General features: G+C 37.4%; 1 protein-coding gene across 4 annotated transcripts in view; it reads left to right on the plus strand.

The window, feature by feature from the left end:
• LOC122817233 (collagen alpha-1(XIV) chain-like) overlaps positions 1-21,309 on the plus strand; it is a 950,064-nt gene that overhangs the window by 348,020 nt on the left and 580,735 nt on the right. For all 4 annotated transcript variants that reach the window (XM_044090454.1, XM_044090451.1, XM_044090453.1 and 1 more), the window contains exons 9-10: positions 1,047-1,211; positions 7,640-7,798. In XM_044090454.1, coding sequence (XP_043946389.1) covers positions 1,047-1,211; positions 7,640-7,798 — 324 coding nt within the window. The remainder of the gene's footprint in view (positions 1-1,046; positions 1,212-7,639; positions 7,799-21,309) is intronic.

A 21,309-nucleotide genomic window follows, 5' to 3' on the forward strand; every position in this document is an offset into this window, starting at 1 on the left:
GATATTACAAATAAAAATCTTGGACTTTCTCAGTTTCCTGTTGACATTTCAGGTTGCATAAATGAGTTCATCAAAAGTATGAAAGTCAAGGTACATTTAGCTTTGTTTTTTTTTTTTTTTCTTTCTCTCTGGCACAGGGTTTGAACCCACTGCACACAATTTATGAGGGCTTTGATTCTACACTCCCTCCTCTGTATATGCTATCTAAGATATCAATGTATTTTAGGGTAAGGGCTTTGATTCTACACTCCCTCCTCTATCAATGTATTTTAGGGTAAAGAGTAAAAAGAAATGCACTATTTCCTTTTTTGATAAGTCACAATTAGGTGATTTGAAATTAATTTATAACCCATGGCAAGTGTATCACAAGAAAATGGAATTTCAAGAGCTGTAACTCATTGGCCTGGAGTAATGGCTATAATAAGTGAAACAATACAATTATTTACAAAATGCATGGTAGTTTAATAAGTTCTATGCATACTCTAGTAATTCTGATAAATGAGTGATTGGATTTAACATATTAAGCTAAAACAGAGTACAATGCACACACAATAGATTGTGTGGTTACATAATAAAATAGAAAGGGCAGTAATATTTTGCAAAAATGAAGGATGATCTAAATAATTACTAACATGGTCTTTCTTTACATAATCAGATACAGCTACATATATTTTATTGATAATTTATCTAAATATGACAGTTTGAACAGTATGCAATAGCAGACCACACTTTTCTGGACATGAATATGAAATTAGATGAGGAAATTATTCTTAACCCTGAGTTGGTGACCCTGGAAGACATAGTATTTTTATGTTGTTGCAGTCAGTTTTGCACTTTATGATGTAGGAACAAAAACATATAATTTCACATTTGTAGCTTTTTTATCCCATTTTAATATCAGTTGCTTTAGTAATAACATTTCATTTAGTAGGGCATTATGTTAAAGTTATTAAGACTGTCATTTGCTGTTTTGCAGAAATTATTTTCTTATTTCATATTAATGAGTTTAACACCATGTAATATCTTCATTGTTTATTCTCCTCAAGGACTTGCCCTAACCCATATTCAAGAAGAGATTTTGTTGAATGAAGCTGGTGCCAAACCTGAGACCCCAAAGTTTGTGATTCTTCTGACAGATGGGAAGTCACAAGATGATGCAAATGTTTCTTCACAAAGTCTGAAAGATTCAGAAGTAGAAATTTTTGCCGTAGGTAAGGAACTATTAAAAACAAATTGGAGCCATGTTACTGTTACATTTCTGCATGCTTAGCCTTTTTGTTCTGCAGTTAACTAAAAGAAGCATTGGAAGTTAACTACTAAGACAATGGTAAATTGTGCATGGTTAAATGAATAACCCCCTAAGGTCGTGGAATGAAGTGAGCATGATATGGCGAATGAGGGTACAGTTTTTGTGGGGATAAAGCCCCACTTATTTTATTTATTTTTCCTGGTGAGAAGAAAGATGCAGACAGATAAAAGGGACAGCAGGCTAGGAAAAGAGGTTAGGATAGTGCATGTGAGGGTAAAACAGGTAAACACCGACTAGCACATACAAACAGGGTTGGAAGTGCACATAAGGGGGGGCACAGAATGGAATGAGACAAAAATAGCTATGCCCCCATACTTGTGTGGGAATAGCAGTGCCACCATCACTTTGCTCACTGGCAAGGGAGGGTACATACCAGGGATGACTGCCATAGGGGACAAACATGGTGTAAATAGTTACTTGCATATGGAAATATACCACACTTAACCACCACCATTCATCATAACAGGTAACAACTGATACTATCATTAGCAGAATACCTCATGAGCAGACCTCTTCCAGATCACAGTCTGAAAGTCATACAACATCCCTATCAAGAAATAACACCGATCCTAGTGCAACAGGCCCATGTAGTTGCCACAGATTATGGTCTAGTGGCATCCAAAGCACAAAGCAGGAGGAGACTATGTATCATATTGAATATATGTAAGCCTGAGACCTTTGTCTAAGATTCCAGATATTTGTCTCCTAACCAGTGAGTGTAAAAATCCATATGTCCCTGTGTCACTAGCCACCTTTTCTCATGGTAATAATTGTGTCCCTCTCTACTTTCCCTTCTGTGTGGTAAGTGAGGGCATATCTAATGCACTATGAGGCCCGACAATGAATCTTTCAGGCATAGCCGTGATATTTGCACTGCTTTCATCATGTTTGCTGTATGTGACACTACACCATGATTGTGTGTTCGTGACAGCTGCACAGCTGGACTAAACATTACCACTTCACCTGCTTTGTCATGTACTGTACCTGCTGTTGTCTGTGATGGGGTTTGCATGGCTACTGATTATTGCTCATCCACCATACTCCCTTCAAATGATGATATTAATGTACTTTTCCTCGTTGCGTGCATGAATGCACAGGGTCTGCTCATACTAGTGTCCCGCCTTTCTCTTCATCAGCATACTATGAAGCATGCACCATGGAACATCCTCAAGGCTCTGGCAGAATCACACCAGAGTGCCCCACATAATGTTGTAGCAGTAAATGCATTCTATGAGCAGGCCAAGTACATACCCTATGATGTTAGGTATTTATGTTTCTGTGGTGTTACTCTGATGGACAATAACACTCTATGTATTTCACATGGGTAATGTAATGTAATGTTCCTAGTCTTAATGAGACAAGCTCTATAAGCAGCATCCTTAAACTTAAGAGTTTACGGAGGTAAAAGGTTACTCAAGTACCAGTTTCTATGCTAAAATGTATTTGTATCTTGCACGTGTCTAGTAACATTCTAGTCTGTATTTATGTTTTAAATGAAATAATTTTATATGTGCATTGCTTATATTTTCGGTAATGTTCTTTTAAATAATTAATTAGTTAATTGCCATGCGTTTATTTGGTTTAAGTGATTATTTAAAGGATTTTCACTGTAGAGTTGTTATTTCTGATGAAGTCTGCTACTTGGCAGACGAAAAGCGCTTCAGTAATTTTATTGTTGAATTTTATTAAATTAAGTGTGAAGACTCTACAGTTGTTGGGATTCATTTGTGGTTTTATTTGTATTCCACATGGGTGCCATAAGTCAGGGCTCCTACAAATATCCAGTGTTGCCTGCAAAATATGTGTGGAGGTTCTAAATATGGCTGTACTAGACACACAACTGCATTCTTTAATATTAGTTGCACACTGTCTGCACTTACACACTAGATTACCATACCAATATATCATACCAAATTGCAAATCATGCAAATGACATGGATGGTGTGTGGGTATATTGCTTCTGATCTCATGAGTGTTGCAAGCTACATGGAAGTTCACAGAATGGTAGCCCTTCCTGTTCACAAACCTTTGTGAGTGAAACCTGGTGGGGGCCTTACTGCGACAATCTGTGGCATGCTGGGAGGAGTGGGGGATGTCATAGATAGCACAAATGGTATTAGCATTCTTTTGTGGTGTGCTAGGAAACCATACATGATCTTCTGTAAGTGGAAGCATTTTATTGAGGAATTTATTGAGTACTCTAGAGCTGTAGACATGTGGGATACTCACTGTGACCCCATGTGACCTCTGAAAAGTTCCTGTAACTGCAGAGCCATACATAACTTGGTCTTCAAAGGTACAAGAAGGACATGTATTCCTATAAGATGTGTGTGTAAGTGCCACATCAACCAAGATCCATACAGTGTCCTGATTAACTCTAAAGCAATCAATAATCTCTTGATTAGAAAACTCATGGGACCTTGTTGTCAGCATTGTTTACATTATGCCAGTAGGAATCAGTTTCACTTAGGGCTACATCGTACTGCGGCACGGTGGCTTCTGTGACTTTGAACATTCTTGATCCATGCAATGATGACATTTCTGATGTGCTTTTCCCTTCATAGTCATGCATGCATAGTTGCACAGTTTCCTCTGTAAAAAGCTAGGAAACATGAATATATTGAATTTGCAGCTATTTTAATATCATTAGGACCTCATTTTACTACCGTGTTTCATTTGCATGTCGTTATGCAGTTGTATGTGGTTTACCTTTACAACAGCAAAACACACTGGTGCAATTGCTCATATGAACGAATCATAACCACGAAAATCACAACAGTGACAGTTTTCAATGTTCGAAAATCAGCAAATCGAAAAGCAGATTCGCTGATTTTTAAACATAAATGTCGAATACAAAATGTAATGAAGTGTAAAGCAGGGGAGCAAGCTCCCCTGCACCCCCATGTGGGGGGTTGTGCACCCCACACCGCCCTACTTTAGTATACTAACTCCGAGATCACACTACAGTGGGGAAAGGGACCATTTTACGATCCTTACTATAGTGCAATCCGCCCCAAAATGCCGAATCTGCAATGAGCAAATGTCACTGTGCATTCGCTCATTGCACATTCTAACCTTTTTGCATTCGACGTTTGCAAACTTTGCAAACATCCTTTCGCACATCTGCTGTTCACCCGTGTGCAAAACGCACACATGAAGGTAAACCATTGTATGCACATATCTTCTGTTGTGCATTTATACAGACTACACAAGAGTGTACCAATATGTGCCTATCTACTTATTGCCTTTTCTAGTGGATGTGCACATTGTGTTCTACACAACTTGCGTATGAATCCACAGGGAAACAATATGGAGAATAAAGTGCTATACCAAATAAAAAATATTCACATAAAATATGTAAATCATAAATGAGTCAGACTTCAACAATAATAGTGCCTATAGAACAGAAGTCATAAATTAAGAAGTAAAATAGTAATTAAAACTTGAGAATATCAGAATTGTAGTTATCAGCATGTCATTCTAGATTAACGCAATATTTATAGCTAATTTTATCACTTTTAGAATATAATTTTTATCATATATGTTTATTTTACATAGACAACAGATCATGCCTCTCAAACTCTGGACAAAACCTAAAATAATGGTGGAACAAAAGCCCAAAAATAGGGACATATTTTAAATATTGCTCTTATAAAATTAGAAAATTGCTGGAATAACAGGTTTTGTATTATCATGCATCTTCTGAAAGATATAAAGTCTGAAACTTAAATGCATGTCATTTTTAGTGATTTCTTTCCTCAGTGATTTGCCAAAAAAACAGAAATTTTGTGAGGAACTGACCAAAAATATGAGGCAAAAATCTGGACAGTTGAGAGGAATGCAAAAGATTAAAGGAGTCGCTAAAAGTGGGAAGCTCAGATTTAGTAATGTTTTGAGTTATGTTTTTCTAGATCATTCTAACAGGAATTATAATGCTCATGCATCCAGGAAAAGGGGTATTAACATTACCAAGAAAAAAAATGACAGTTCAAAATTATAAGACCATAAAGTTTGTGCAGATCTTTAGAAATCTTGTCAAAACTTATATGAACTCATGTAGCAGGAAAACATGCATTCCCAATGTGCCTTTTTGGCTTTTACAACTCCAGCATGTATAATTTATAAATGGAAAACTGATTCCAGTTGGAGATAGATAGTACAGTTAAACTGTTAATGGTCTGCTTCCTGTACTCAGTGCTCAAACATAACTAACTAACTAACTAACTAACTAACTGACTGACTGACTGACTGACTGACTGACTGACTAACTAGCTAACTAAATAAATACATGACTTTATTTGCATACACAGTGACTCTGAATAAGTCATTTAATCAGAGCTCTCAGGCTGCAACAGAAAAAAGGTCCATGTGGATCAGTGCTTTGTCCTGGTTAACACTACAAATAAATAATATCTATAAAAGCAAAACCAAGTGCTGCGAGAACTATCTGTAGTACAAATTAAAATCCAGTGGTAAAAACACAAATAAATAAATAAAATGGCAAATATGAATCACAGAGTGCATATAAAATGGTATATATCAGAACAAAAATGGAGCAAAAAGAATGAACTGTAACCCAGTTGGATCAGTTGGTTGAGTATGAGACTATTAATTTTAGGGTCTTGGGTTCAAGACCCATATTGAGTGACTTTCTCTGTTACTGTCACAGGTTCTAGAGGTAGAACTCTCACTGCTGATGTAGGAAGATCAGGTCTGTGTGTTCTATTCCTACACCAGATGTTTGGATTTATTCCCCCCTACCTCTGAAACAAATTTTCACTATGTGCTAATCAGAACAATGCAAAGCTGTACCCTTACCACCTTCAAGGTAAACACATATAATTAGATGGGCAGCCTTAAATTTTCCCCAGTGTATCTTGTGTTGCCTTCCTTGAGGCTGGAGGGAACTTTTGAATATGGTCTGTGCTTACAATGGTGATTACCTAGTATTTTATGTATGAAACAATGAACCTATGAGAAAGGCTATATGTGCAACGTTTCATGAGAAGGTCCTGCAGCACACAACATGCTGTAAAAGCCGGTAATAGCAATAACAGTTGTTTTTTAAATCATGATCCAAGTCATAAAATGAAGAATTAACCATATGTTTACAAAATGAATCAGGAATTCTTGATTTATATTTTATAGATGCTGATTGCTTCATATGTCAGCCATCAGCCCCCCCCCCCCCATGAGATTTAGCCCAGTCATTCCCTTTTGGTGATCATGTGGCTACTAGCTTAAGTATAAACCAACAAAAGAGAGGCATCATCTAGGCAGATGTGCAGGTTGTTTGGTGATGTGGCCATCCAGAGAAATTCAGCTTTCTTTGACCTTGGCCCCTACTGACCTTCTAGAGTGGCATTCCAAGGGACTTCTAGAAGGGGATGATCTCACCACCAATCTTCTCTTTGACTCTAAGAATTAGCCCATTTAGATGTTCAGGGTAATGCTTCTTCTAAGCTCTAATCATAACTCACCTGGTGACAAGAGCACTCATATTACATTTCCTGTTGTATCTTGGGATTACCCAAAGCCCACAGTAACTGAGATAGCCAAGTTGTTATTTCTAAACCCTAACCCCATCCCAGATGCTGAGGTTAGAAGCTGTATCACCTTTCCCATATAGGCACATGGTACTGCAAATGCACAAATTAAGTCTACCATAATTTGACAGCTCCAAGCGTATGTCCTTAGTCTTGTTTTCAGAGTGCACAAGCCTCTTTTTACAAGGAAATAATAAACTGACCAGAACTTCCTCTCCTTTCTCCCATGATGGGCAAGCCAACGCCACCCACTTACTCCTTAATCCCTGCATGACTCTTTGGAAGGATAAATGTTCTTCTTGTAAAATTCTAACATATCTCTGTAGTTTTGTAACTGGATATGGAACTCCCTTAGGATCTAGAATTAGCTGGCTATTAACAGAGCTTAGTCTTTTATGCATTCCAAATAACATTGTCGTTTGTTTTGAGTATGTTCTATAAGTTTATTGTTAGTCAGTAATGGAGTGACTTAAAATCTTTTTGTTGAATGCAAAATAAATATGCATGTATAATGAGTAAACAACATCAAGCCATATTTCTATACACATTTATGGCTTTCACATTTGTATTTTTGACCAATTTGTCAAGGCTTTAGCTGAAACTACTGAGCAGAGAATTCAATCTTGCGGTTTACTGCATTCCCAGGATACAAATGAATAAATCTTGGGAATGTCATAGTATATTGTCTGCTGCACAGATGATTGTGGGGAAATTCTGTACATATTTTACAGTTGTTCAAATGTCAGTGTTTTTCCTTGACTAATAACCATATATTTAAATTTAGGTGTGAAGAATGCGGATGAAGCTGAACTTAGACAGATTGCTTCTGAACCACTGGAGAAGCATGTATATAATGTGCCAGATTTTCCACAGCTCCGCTCATTAGTCGTCAATCTCACCCGTGCACTGTGTACCCGAATGGTTGAAAGAACAGCTAGTCTGGGTAAGTTATGACCTGAATGGTTAAAAGAACAGCTAGTCTGGGTAAGTTTATGACCTGAATGGTTAAAAGAACAGCTAGTTTGGGTAAGTTATTACCTGAATGGTTGAAAGAACAATTAGTATAGGTAAGTTATGACCTGAATGGTTGAAAGAACAGCTAGTCTGGGTAAGTTATGACCTGAATGGTTGAAAGAACAACTAGTCTAGGTAAGGTATGACTAAATGCTTTGACCATTTTCATTGCCTTTTTTCAGTTCTGTCTTAGAGTTAAGAAATATTAAGCTAAAGAAATGTTTCTGTCAAAACTCTCAAGTTGCAAAATATGCAGGTAGGCAGTGTGCAGTACAAATACCAGTAAAGTGAGGTAGTATAGTGAAATAAACAATACAAGCATTATATGAATTCAGACTTGCATACAAAATATGATGGCATGCATTCTTATATGTGAAGTCCATAGGGTCTTTGCAGCAGTAACACGTAGCCTTTCAGAGTGGTCCGATGGATTATGTCAACTGACCAGGTGTGTCAGGAGGAAGAAGACAGGAGTATATTGAGGAACATAATGGAGAAAACATTTCTGAATAGATTGGTCTTATAGGCAAGGGAAAGCAGAGATTCTGGTAAAAGGATCTGTTAATAAAGTAACAGGATATTACTTCATATGATATTAAAGTAACAGGAAATTACTACATATGATATTAAAGTAACAGGATATTACTTCATATGATATTAAAGTAACAGGAAATTACTTCATACTTCATATGATATTAAAGTAACAGGATATTACTTCATATGATATTAAAGTAACAGGAAATTACTTCATACTTCATATGATATTAAAGTAACAGGATATTACTTCATATGATATTAAAGTAACAGGATATTACTTCATATGATATTAAAGTAACAGGATATTACTTCATATGATATTAAAGTAACAGGATATTACTTCATATGATATTAAAGTAATAGGAAATTACTTCATATGATATTAAAGTAACAGGATATTACTTCATATGATATTAAAGTAACAGGATATTACTTCATATGATATTAAAGTAACAGGATATTACTTCATATGATATTAAAGTAACAGGAAATTACTTAATATGATATTAAAGTAACAGAATATTACTTCATATGATATTAAAGTAACAGGAAATTACTTCATATGATATTAAAGTAACAGGATATTACTTCATATGATATTAAAGTAACAGGATATTACTTCATATGATATTGCTCGAGAGTGAGATACTGAAAAGTAGATAAAACTTTAACCAACTCTTACTCATTTCCACCTCCTCTGACTATTTTTACTATTTAATACTGGTCAAGAGTACCACTGCTAATGAAGGCAGTTCTACCTCCTGCAGATTTATTTCTACAAAACACCTTCTAAAGATTTTCTCTTTCCCTCTTGCTCCTACATCAGAATATTGATGGGGAGTGCGTAGCTGAAGTGGTTACTTGACTAGTATGCCATGCCTTGCTGGGGTTTCATGTCTTGCTGTGTTCACTTACTCTCTGTTGGTTGCATGAATACATAACTTTGGGCACTTTGTAGAGATGGATTCAATTTGTGAATTTCAGCTGGTTCTGTGGCATGTATAAAAGCTGACTTATTGCTTAACATCAAACGTGCTAAAATTATTATACCTGCCATATGAATTATTCGCAAATAGATGTGGAAGAAGCCAAGACAGTGACAGAATTAATTTTTCTAGGCTCGAGGACCTGAGTAGATGATAATTGCAGATAGGAAATTAAAAGCTGATTCTTTGTGCAATGGGAAATAGCCAATCTGGACAAGAATTTAAAGAGCAGACATCATATTGTCCACAAAGGTCTATATAGTCAAAGCTAAGGTTTCCCTGTACTAATACATATCTGTGACAGCTGGACTATCAGTTAGGTTCTTCATAGGAAAATCAATGCTTTTGAACTGTGGTGTTGGAGAAAACTTTTGAGAATTCCATGGAATGCAAGAAGGACAAACCAGTCAATATGCAAGGAAAAGAAATCCAGACTGTTCACTGCGGAGATGACAGTAAAATTAAACTCAAATACTTTGGTCACATAATGTAAAGAGAGGATTCATTAGAACATGCACCTACTGGGAAAGACTGTAGACATAAGAACAAGAGGGAGGTGGAGTCTAAGATGGTGTGACAGCATTGCTGAAGTAATGAATATGAATGTCAGTAACTTAAAGACGCAGTTGTTGACAGAAAGGCCTGGTGTGCTATTAAGTTCTTGAGAGCATAAGGATTTAAACTCAGCTGAATGAGTAAACAAAAACAACATGCCAGCAAATCACAGGACTATCCAGAAAGATTGTTGGGAGGAAGAAAAGCAGGTCTCTTGAATCAACAGTTGTTTGGAGGAGATGGGCACCATTGGCAACCACCCTTTTTGTATTATTTAAAAAATATATCCAAAGTTGGGATTATGTCGAAGAGATTTGGAGAAGTTAAGGGAATATAATTCAGACCGCAGGTACCTAGTCTTGGAGATGCATATCTGGGATTTCTTAGGAGCAGCGTATTTGGACTGCGAAGAGACTAATGGGCTCACACTGAGTTAAATGCTATCAAGTCTGGATGGTTGCCTTCCCACAAACTGGCTGAGATCAACTGGAAGACACCTAGCGGACATTTGACAACATATAATCCCAGATTTCATTGCCTTAATTCCAAGGCAACAGGATGCTCCTTCATTACTTATTGCAAACTCTACTTCCTCCTCAGTGCCAACAAATCTGTTCTAGCATCTATCCCTTGCTGGCTAAACACCTTTGTCTCAAATGTTAGTGCCACAGCTGCCAGCTGTTCCAAAACCAGCCTTCTTGGCCTTGGTTGGTAAGACCCCTTTTTCTCTTGTCCCCTTCCTGGCACCAATTTGTCTTGGTGCTGGCCTTTCCAGCATTAACAGTTTCAGCTTGAGTATTTCCAGAATCAGCATTTAAGTGATGGCTTCTGTACAGATCTTTCCTGTATTGTTACACTCAGCACCAGCATCTTCAACCCAAGTAATGTTGGCAGCTTTTACCTAGAGGGTATTCCATCCCTTGACAGAAGCTACATTTAGAATATTTTAACAATGTACTGCCCTTCTGACACCTACCCTTCCCAACTAATACTCTTTTCTGAATGTTGCCTTTCCTCACCACATTCCTCTACTGTGAAATTCCCTCCTGCTTCCATTCTGAAGAGGTCAACTGAATCAGCTGAGACTCCCAAGGCTCAAAAATGTTTTTGTAAATCAGAACAATGCAAGCTGATCTGATCTCCTTATGAAAGAGCTTGATGATTAAGAAATGGCTAGCTCTTCTCCCTGCTTTGGTGTCCCCAAGTTTGGACCAGCTCTGTCATAGCCTACAGAGAAATAATGCAGGAGAAGTATTATTTGTGGAGTCCCTTTCATGGAGAATTATCATCCATGATGCTACTACAACTGCATAGGAGAACCTCAATAAAGAATTCTAATGATCAAAAAAAGTGCAATGGATTGTTCATCCTCCAAGGGACTGATTGGTTTGGTCAAATACTCCCAAAACTGATTTCACTGTTTCTTCAGCACCCCTTTGTAAGGCTACCACTGCAAAGGGCTAGGTTCTCAATATTTCTCATAAATATACCCTGGCTTTAGACAGGGTCTGGAAGGACGTCTTAACATCCACCATCTTGTTCCTGTGTGCACTTAATTATTCAATATGAATGCTGAACTTCTGGGTGGATGAGGCTGATGAATTACAGCATACAGTGAAAGAGATGCTAAAGTACTGCTTGAAAAGGAAGCTCAGAACCCAGGCATTGATTTCCTCTGATCTCAGCAACTTTATGGTCCTTCTGGCTTATTATACAATAACAGCTCATTGCTATTCAAAGACGAGCATACTGATTGGACAGCCCAACTGGCATGCCCATTGTAAATCAAGCATACATATCAACAGAAGAAAGTCGACCAGCTGAAGTACCACTGAGTAGCCAAACTTTCTATCGGTTTATGCTGAAGGACAGAGCAAAATACAAGAAAAATCAAGTACATTCTGCAAAACTGAGGAATCAGAAACATACCAGATTTTCCTTCTGTTTCTGCACTGTCCCTCACAAAATCTCGGCAGAAAAAATTAGGAAAAAGCAGCAACAGAGATTCTCTCTTCTCTGTTGCTTCTCCTGCACTGTACTGGTGTACTGTGCAAGTGTGGGAACATAAGTCCCATATGCATGCACATTACATCAGTAAACAAGAAAAAACAGGAAGGAACAGTGCAGCACCATTATACAATGACATTATATAAGAAAGACAAGCAATTTCTTCCTTACATAATGTCATGGTAGAATATCAGTAATCCATTCTTGTGTGTGAGTATATCAGGACACACCTTTAACTTCTACATCCACCACTGGCTGCCCTTTAGTCACCTCTGGACCAATGGAAGCCACCAGATGGGTTAAAGAAGACAACCAGTCTGGTAGGGGCATCTAGCACTCTCCCTTTGCCTCTACTTATCGGATGCAAGGATTATATGTGTCAGTGTCATTCTCTGAGTTGAGGAAGAAAGAGATAATGGCAAATAGAGGATCCACCGATGCAGACCATCAAATGGATGTGGACGGAAACAAAAAAATGATAATATGTAGCATCTCTAGCAAGATATTGACTGCTTTGCAAGAGTCGCTTTTACCACGTGGACTTACTTTTATCCCTGCTCAAGGTTTGAAATTTAGTGAGACAGTAACTGATATAAAAATGTTTGTATGAAATGTAATGCTAAAAATGCTTTATTCTAATAGTAATGACTATTTGAGTTTTAGAAAACCAAATACATTCCAGCGGAATTTACATCCATTACTTGAAATATTTTGTAGAAAATGTGAATATGACGTTATACAAGCTCATAGGGATGGCAAGCTTAGGAAAAAGTTTTATAATTTAGATATGTTAGAAAGAGAGGCACTTACTGAATTGCAACAGGATGATTAAATTATGATAAAAAATGCCGATAAGGGTGGTGCAATTTTTGTAATGGACTATAAATATTATTTTGATGCGATCTTTAAAATGTTTGTTAATAATACTTATACAAGTATCGACTTTGATGCTATTGAGAATTTAAAGGATCAAGTTTATGCTGATTTATATGATTGTCATTGTAGTAAATTAATTACAGCTGAACTTTTTAATTATTTAGTTTTAGAGTTTCCATTAATTCCCACTTTTCATGGATTACCTAAAATATACAAGAATGTGTTACAACCTCCTTTGTGACCTATAGTATCGAGCAGTGGATGCCTCACTGAGCCTTTTTTCAATTTTTGTTGAAAAGAAACTAAAGTCCATACTAGACAAACAAAAACAAGTCTTGAAAGATACTCAACAGTTTTTGGAGGATTTGTATAAATTTAGTGAAACCAGTAATGTCAAAAGTAACTATTATCTAATCACTTTAGATGTTGTCACTCTTTTTACTGCTATCCCCCATCTTCAGGGGATCAGTATGGTACATGATTTTCTCTTGACTAATAGTGAATATGATGTTAGTAGTAATGATTTAATCTGCACGTTTTCGGAAATTGTCTTAGAAAATAATGCATTTCTTTTTGAAGGACATCTGTTTCTACAGAAGATTGACATAGCTATGGGCACACATTGTGCCAATAGCTACACCAACATAGTCATGGCTCATTGGAAAACTATGTTTGTCCTGAACTTGAATGAACATACATCTTGTTTAAAGCTCTATAGAAGATTTGTAGATGATTTGTTTCTGATTTGGGGGTACTGAGACACAACTCTTGCATTTTGTTAACTATCTACAGTCTACCACTTATTTTTTAAGGTTTACCTATAAATTGTCTGAGACAGCCATAGATTTTCTTGATGTATTTATACAGAAGGACATGCAATGTAAGTTTCAGACTGCCCTATACAAAAAATCTTGTAGAAGAAACACCCTACTGCAACGGGATAGTATGCATCCTGGTTTCATTTTTAAAATATTATTAAAGACCATAATATGAGAATATCAATACTTAACAATAATGATTATATTTATAATAAGGATGCTGATATGCTAAGGCATGAATTTTTGATAGGGTTTATAAGAAAAATTAAGTTGACAATATCATGAAAGAAAGTTCTAAACATAGGCAGAATAAAGTGAGACCATATTTTTTATTTAACATGGTTAGCTCGCTGTAAGGAATTGCATATGCCTCTCTTTTTCATTTCTTTTTTTTTTTTTTGTCTTTTTTGAAGAATGGTTAATTAAGGTGGGGGGGATTTCAAGATGTTATTATTTAATTTGTTTGAAAGCTACATAACACTGTATGAAGTTTTATATTCCTTTGAATATGCACTTATTTTCTATGTAATGATGATATCATACTTATTTCAATAAACACGTATTAATCTAGTCAAGCAACAAAAGTAAAACCCCTTCATAGTTCATCTATGAAAAGGAATGTATCTCTTTCACTTCACTGTACTAGTCATGTGACTGACATTTTCAGTATTATTAAATCCAACTGGCCTATTTTGAATTTCGATGAACAAATTAGAGCAGTAGTGGGTGATAGACCTAGTTTTGTTTTGAAAAATAAAATAAAAAAAACACTTAAAAGCCAACTATGTTACACAAATTGAAGAGAAGTACAGGGAAATAATGATGACCCTCTAGGGACATATGGCTGTTTAACATGTCATTTTTGTCCATTTATAGATACCTCGGCATATTTCACTCATCCTGTTACACAGACTGAGTATAAGTTTAATAGTAAGGCAAATTGTTGTAGTAGAAATCTGAAATATTTAGCTTGCTGTAAGGCATGTTTATGTTTTTATGTTGGAAAAACAAATAGGTCATTAGTGGGAATATTAGAGAACATTCTTATTGTATCGGTAATGGTGATATATGCAATGCACTTGCTAAGCACTTTATAGAAAGTGGAGGAAAACATAGTTTTGGATTTAGGGTTACTGAGCTTATTAATATAAATGAATGTGGTGGTGATCTAAAGAATTTTACAGAAACTTGTGTATTACACTGGATTATTGCAAGCTGACAAGCCTCTTGGATTGAATGGAAGAATTTCTGTTAAACCAGTTCTAAGGCAAGATGTCTCTTTAAATGACCCTTAAGTTTAATTGATGTATTCTTGATTTTTATTGGATACTTTGAATTAATTGGATTAATTAAGTAATTGTTTTAGTTTGATTTTATTGTCTGAAGAAGCACTGTTTTATTGTGTGAAAGCGCTTATCTACTTTATAAAAAACTGAATTTTATGCCTCTGGCTGTGTTTCTGTGCCTAGATGTATTCTTTTTTATATCAGGATTTACCCATAGTTAGCCTTGTTTGATCTCAACGGCATGGGAGATTCTGAAACACCCACACACAGTCATGGGTTATTACTTAATTGTTCTGTGGAAGGGTCTGTTAATGCAGTGTCCACTACTGTCACATGCTGAAACTTCCAGATGTACTTAACCCAGTTCTGTGAGGACACTGGCATGTCCCATTTATCCCAACCTAAAGTTAAGGAGCACCTTAAAGAAATGAAGGAGACAAGGTAGACCTTGGTGGATGTGGGTGTTAAGTTTCACCATCCCCAGTGTTTGATTTTTAAAAAATAGAGATGACCCTTTCATATGTGGTTTGGTCATGGCCACAATCATGCAACAGGAGGGAGGGCATTGAGAACAGGACATGTCTCCATTTAACTTCCAACAAGGTTGTAGACCTAGAAGTCCAGATCCCTGAGAACCCATAGGAAGCAAATGTCAACCTTGTGATGGAACGGAACAGTACTGTATCCTTGTCTGACTGTCTTCCAGAGGAGGCAGTCAATATGAGATTCTTTCTCTATGTCTCATACTGTAGAAAATCTCCAAAAACTTGTAGGTTAGGAAGATTATTAGCAGAAGAATCCTCCCCTTTTCTTATACAAGCCTGACATACAAACATTATTCTTGCTAGGTATCCTATTCCAGCAAACATTACTGGTTAGGAAGACGGAGCAAAAGGTGTATGGCTTGGCAAAAGAGCCAGTCAAGAAGTCCCACCTGACCCAAAAAGTATGGATATTCTGAATTCCTTTTGGTGACCAGGAAAACTAAGAATATCAGGCCCATTATAAACCTCAGGTCCCTAAATGTATTTATCCCCAAAGAGACCCATTGAATGGCTTCAGTTCAGTCCATCCTCCCATGTCTAGTCAAAGGAGAAAGAACATGCTGTTTGGACCTCCAAAATGCTGTCTCCACATAAAATCACAAAGGAAACAACAATGTTTCTGCACTTCTGAATAGAAGCCAGTCATTACCAGTTATAGGGTATTCCCTTTGGCTTCACCTTTGCCTCAAGGCTATTTGCAAATAGCATGCATTTATTGTCAGCATACCTCATGCTGTGAAAACCTATAATTTTCCCTTTCTTTATCTCTGACTGCTTGCCACTTAGAGACAAGATGCTCACTTTCAGCAGAAAGACTCTGTGGTCAAACTGTTGTCCTTCCTCAGAGCCAGAGTGAAATTCACAAAGTCTCACCTCCCCATACAACTGCCTGTGTTCACCTTGTATTCCTTGGGCATGAGGATTTGCCTAACTCTTCTACCAGAGGACAAGCTAATGCCCCTGTTCTCTATCATACGTGTGAGTCTAAATATTGTGGGCCTTGAATGTCTGAAAAATAAACTGTGATTCACACACAAAATATTTTCAAAACTGGCTGAAATACCATTAAAGTATTTTTGTACACCCACCACCAATATGAAGGGCTGCACACCCACATCCCTGCTAATTATATATTACTAATTCCAAAACTGATGTACCTCTTGGTCGGGGAAGTATTCCAAGGTAGCAGAAACTCAGTCTTTGCACAAAATACACCTGGACTTTCAAGATTCTATCCCCACAGGGATCATTTCAGTTCAGTCAGATAACATGGCTGTAGTCTGGTATATATAAGAGCAAGGGGATTCCCCTTTTACTCATTACTTCATGAGACCAAGGGGGTGCAGAAGAGGAAAATCAAGTTCTATCATTTTCTAACTGTGACGCATACTTTGTAGGAGGCAAATTTGCTATTGGAATAGATTATGCCATTGCTATTCCCCAAACTGGTGCTACTCAAAGATGAGAAGCCAAAAAAGGCACCTTTTCCAATTTAGTGCTATAGCATTACTGTCTTAAGTAGACAGGTCTGCCCCCCAAAAGGCTCAATTTAGTGCTGTTGTCTTCAACAGGCAGGTCTGCCCCCCCCCCCATCTGCCCTTCTCAACTAAGTTGAGGATCAGGTAAAAAAAGTCCTGTTTCTGGACTTTTCCTAAAAGTGTAAAACTATACGAACCTACTTGCTACATTTCTAGCAAGCAGCTTGCACAATGTATACCACACATGAAGCAAAACACTCATGGGCTTCATTCCTACAGTTTGGTCCACAAACAGTATTGGAATTCATTTGTGTAGCAACATTCAGAAATGTTCTTGCAGAAATGATCGCAGGTACTGTACTACCAATATATTAGCATCTCCAGGGCATGCCCTCCAATACCTTGCCTGTGTGGTAGCTGCCCCCTTAATCCCCTTCCTAGTCACACCTGTGCCTTATCTCACCATTAGGCAAGGGGTTTCTTTTACATTTTTCTTCTATTTCTTCTGATGATGAGATTCAACCAGAAAGCCAAAATTCTGAAGGACAAAGTGATTATCATAGCTCCTTTTTAGCTAAGCATGTTCAGCTTTGCCTCTTCCTCAAGCTATTAAAAGTTTAGTCTCCCAAGATGCTGCTATCTCTTACTATCATCTCTCTCTCTGTCTCTGTCTCTGTCTCCCTATCCCTCCAGGCAAGCCTTACTCAGACCAGCATGCCTTGAGTCAAACCACTTGGCTGTTTCAGTTCCAGTGACAGTTAAATGCCTGCGTTTCTCTGATAGATACAAACGCCTGGGTTTCCTGATAGATACAAATGCCTGGGTTTCTCTGATAGATACAAACACCTGGGTTTCCTGATAGATACAAATGCCTGGGTTTCTTTAAGATATGAGGTTTTTGCCACCATTTCTTTTCAGTAGCTCTCTGTCTAGAAGACTTACCAATAAAATTGACCCATTTTTCCATCTGGGTGATACAGATCCTGTTTCCACTCTTATCAAACTGTTTTTTTTCACTATCCACCAGTTTGTCCTAAGCTATTCTTCTGTGAAAGTCTGTTTATCAGAGATCTATAATTTTCATTGCAGCCATGATTTAATTTCCTCAGCACCTCTGATGGTCTGTAAATATGTTTTGTCTTGGACCTTTCAGCTTGCCCCACAACTTGGATTTTCTACTCACATTGGAATATTTTTTATAGAAATTGAGTCTTCTTCCATTTGAACCTACAACCTCATCATATCTGAAAATGATGACACTTAAGACCGGCTGGTTCTTTATGTGTAGAGCTACAATAGAAATTCCTCTGAATTAATCTGTCACTTTGACTGTTTTCTTCTTAGAGTATTTTAATCATGGAGAATCTCTCCTTCATTGTATGAATGCCTGCAGACAGCTTAGATTCTATGAGGTCAGAACCAGCTAAATTAGAAAGGATGAAAAAAATCTTTGCCAAATCATGGGTGTGTGAAAAGGTTACCAAGCACACCTTTTCCAAATGGTTACCTAAGTCAGTTCCATCACCCAAATGGAAAAATAGGTCCATTTTCTGCACTCCCCAAAGTTCATGCTGTTGAGCACTGGCTCCCTCCATGAACATTTTTCCATAATGCCTCTTTTGATGAAATTTGTGCAGCAGCAGTCTGACCTTCCCTGAATATACTGATGAAATATTATATTCTTCATATCATTTTTAGTGGCAGGATTTTGTTGATAGGGGTTATTTCTTAAGAGACGACCTGTCCAAGAGAGTTAACTAGGGAGTTCTGACGTTATCAGCGATGGGTCTCTTCTTATCACAGGCGGACGTTACGGATACATGCCGTAACAGAGAGCCAAGAAAATGGTACATCTTTGGTAACACACTCTCTTTCCAAGACCTTTTTTCTTTCTTTATACCTCCTGCTGTCTCATTTCCTCTGCCTTCTTTTTGTTTTCCTTTGCTTTCTCACAGACAGCAGAACTGAAAAGATTTGCCTTTTCTATGCATGATGGTAAGAGGGGGCATCTGGCATCCTTCGTCAGTATTATTTGACAATTGATCATAATGTGGTTATTGCTAATAGTGCAGTTGGTAGAGGTCCTTGAAGCTACCATGACGGACATTCTTTTTAGAGATGTAACGTCATTGTCATGTCAGCCGACGTAATAAATAAATAAATAACACATTGATATTGGCAAGGTGATCCAGTGTCACTGAATTCTATATTCCAATGAGTTTCTCTAGACGCAAGGGAATACCACATGATATGCTAATCACTGTAGCTGACTCATTAGCATAAAAGAGAAATACTCACTGTATACCCTTAACATTGTTTAATAGCAGAGTGAAGCAGGTGCAGAAAAATTTCCCACAATATAAAATGTGTCATATTTATTTTCAGAAACTAATGTGCTGCAACACATCAGGAAACATACAATTTAATTTCCTTTTTTCTTTTTTTTATCTTTTCAGCTGCCATTTATTTTATATAGCAGAAATGGTAGAAGCCAGGCTATAGCTCTTAAATGCTCATCTCAAAATCTCAGCCTGAGTTACTCACTGTGTTTTAGATTGACTCTTCACTGCTTTTTTTACTATAAAAAGACAACATTCCCCCATATGTGTCGGGGGAAGGGGATCAGTGCACCAAATCCATAGATTCATGGGAGGGTTCATTGCACCAAATCCATGGTACATGGGGGGGAGACTCAGTATACCAAATCCATAGATTCATGGGAGGGTTAATTGCACCAAATCCATGGTGCATGGGGAGACTCAGTGCACCAGATCTATAGGTACCTGTGGGGATTTAATCTTTTGAAATTCTTAAGAACATAATTATAATCCTTGGAACGGCAAAAAGTTTATAAAAGAATGTGATAAATTTTTATTGAGCCTAATGTTGCTTTTCTTTAGAGTAATCTGGAGTAATCCTTTTACTCTGAGGATCTCACAGTAAATAAGTGTGTGTGTGTGTGTGTGTGTGTGTGTGTGTGTGTGTTTATATAGACATAGATATATATCTCAGGGGCTAGATGGCACAGTCTTTCTCATCTTTCTCATTGGTGAAATAGCTTAATGCTGTTAGAGTGAGTTTCAGCATTTACTGCATTTCTTATGCAATGTTAGTATAATTTCTAAAGTAGTAGAGTAGTAGGATTCACAGTTATGGATATTATCTCTGATATAGAGACATGTGGAGGCTGTGGAAGCTGTATGGTCCAATAAACCATTTCATTCATGCCTCTATGATGGAATACTGTAACGCATCTCATGCATATGCTGCCAGTACTTGTATAAACACAGCAAACTGAAAGCCCATGCACTATCATCCAGCTGTCTGTGGCATAGTTTAATAAGCTAGACATACGGAAAGCCAAGGTAATGGTCATTATAGTGGGCACAACAGATGCTACGTATAGCCTAAGGGAGCATGATAATAAGATATTACCTTTCCTAGCTGAGAAATGTGGGGTCTAGCAAAATTAGCACAAAAAATCTGGTCAAAGACAAAAATAATCGGGGTACAAAGCCCCCAAAATGGGGACACATTTTTAATATTGCTCTTCTAAACTTAGAAAGCTGTTAGAATTAAATGCCTTTTGTTACCATGCATTTTCTGAAGGATATGAAGTTTGAAACTCAAATGCCTATCATTATTTATTGAATTCGGTCCTCACTAATTTGCCACAAAAATCCATAAAATCACAAATTTTATGAGGAACAGACCAAAAATATGAGGCAAAAATCTGGATATTCTGCAAAAATCTGGGCAGTTGAGTGGCATGGTTCAGTAACATCTCAGAGATCCCAACCTTTAGATGCATTCAGTAATACCCATGGGGATAGCAACTAGGATGGGGTATGTAGTGCATTTAACTGCACTGATGGAGCAGGAGCAGCAGGAAAGTGTGCATAACATGTTTATTAGTGTCCATGGCAGATACCAGGGAGGTGTGCATAATACATTTAGCATTATTTATGCTGCGCAGCAGAGAGATGTACATAATGTTTTAAGCAGCATCCATGGTGAGTAGCAGGGAGGTGTGCATATTGGATTTATCAGTACTCATGGTGTGTAGCAGGCAGGTGTGCATAGCGCATTTAGCAGTATCCATAGTGAGTAGCAGGGAGGTGTGTGTAATGCATTTATCTGTATCCATGGTGAGTAGTAGAGAGGTGTGTGAAATGCATTTAGCAGTAGCCATTGGGAGGTAGCAGGAAGGTGTGCATAATGCATATAGGAGTACCCATGGTGAGTAACAAGGAATTGTGCATAATGAATTTAGCAGTACCCATGGGAGTAACAAGGAGGTATGCACAATGCATTTAGCAGTACCCATGGGGAGTAAGGAAGAGGTGTGCATA

This window comes from Protopterus annectens, chromosome 12.part0, assembly GCF_019279795.1.
Source record: "Protopterus annectens isolate FY-2018-M chromosome 12.part0, PAN1.0, whole genome shotgun sequence".
Lineage (NCBI taxonomy): Eukaryota > Metazoa > Chordata > Ceratodontiformes > Protopteridae > Protopterus > Protopterus annectens.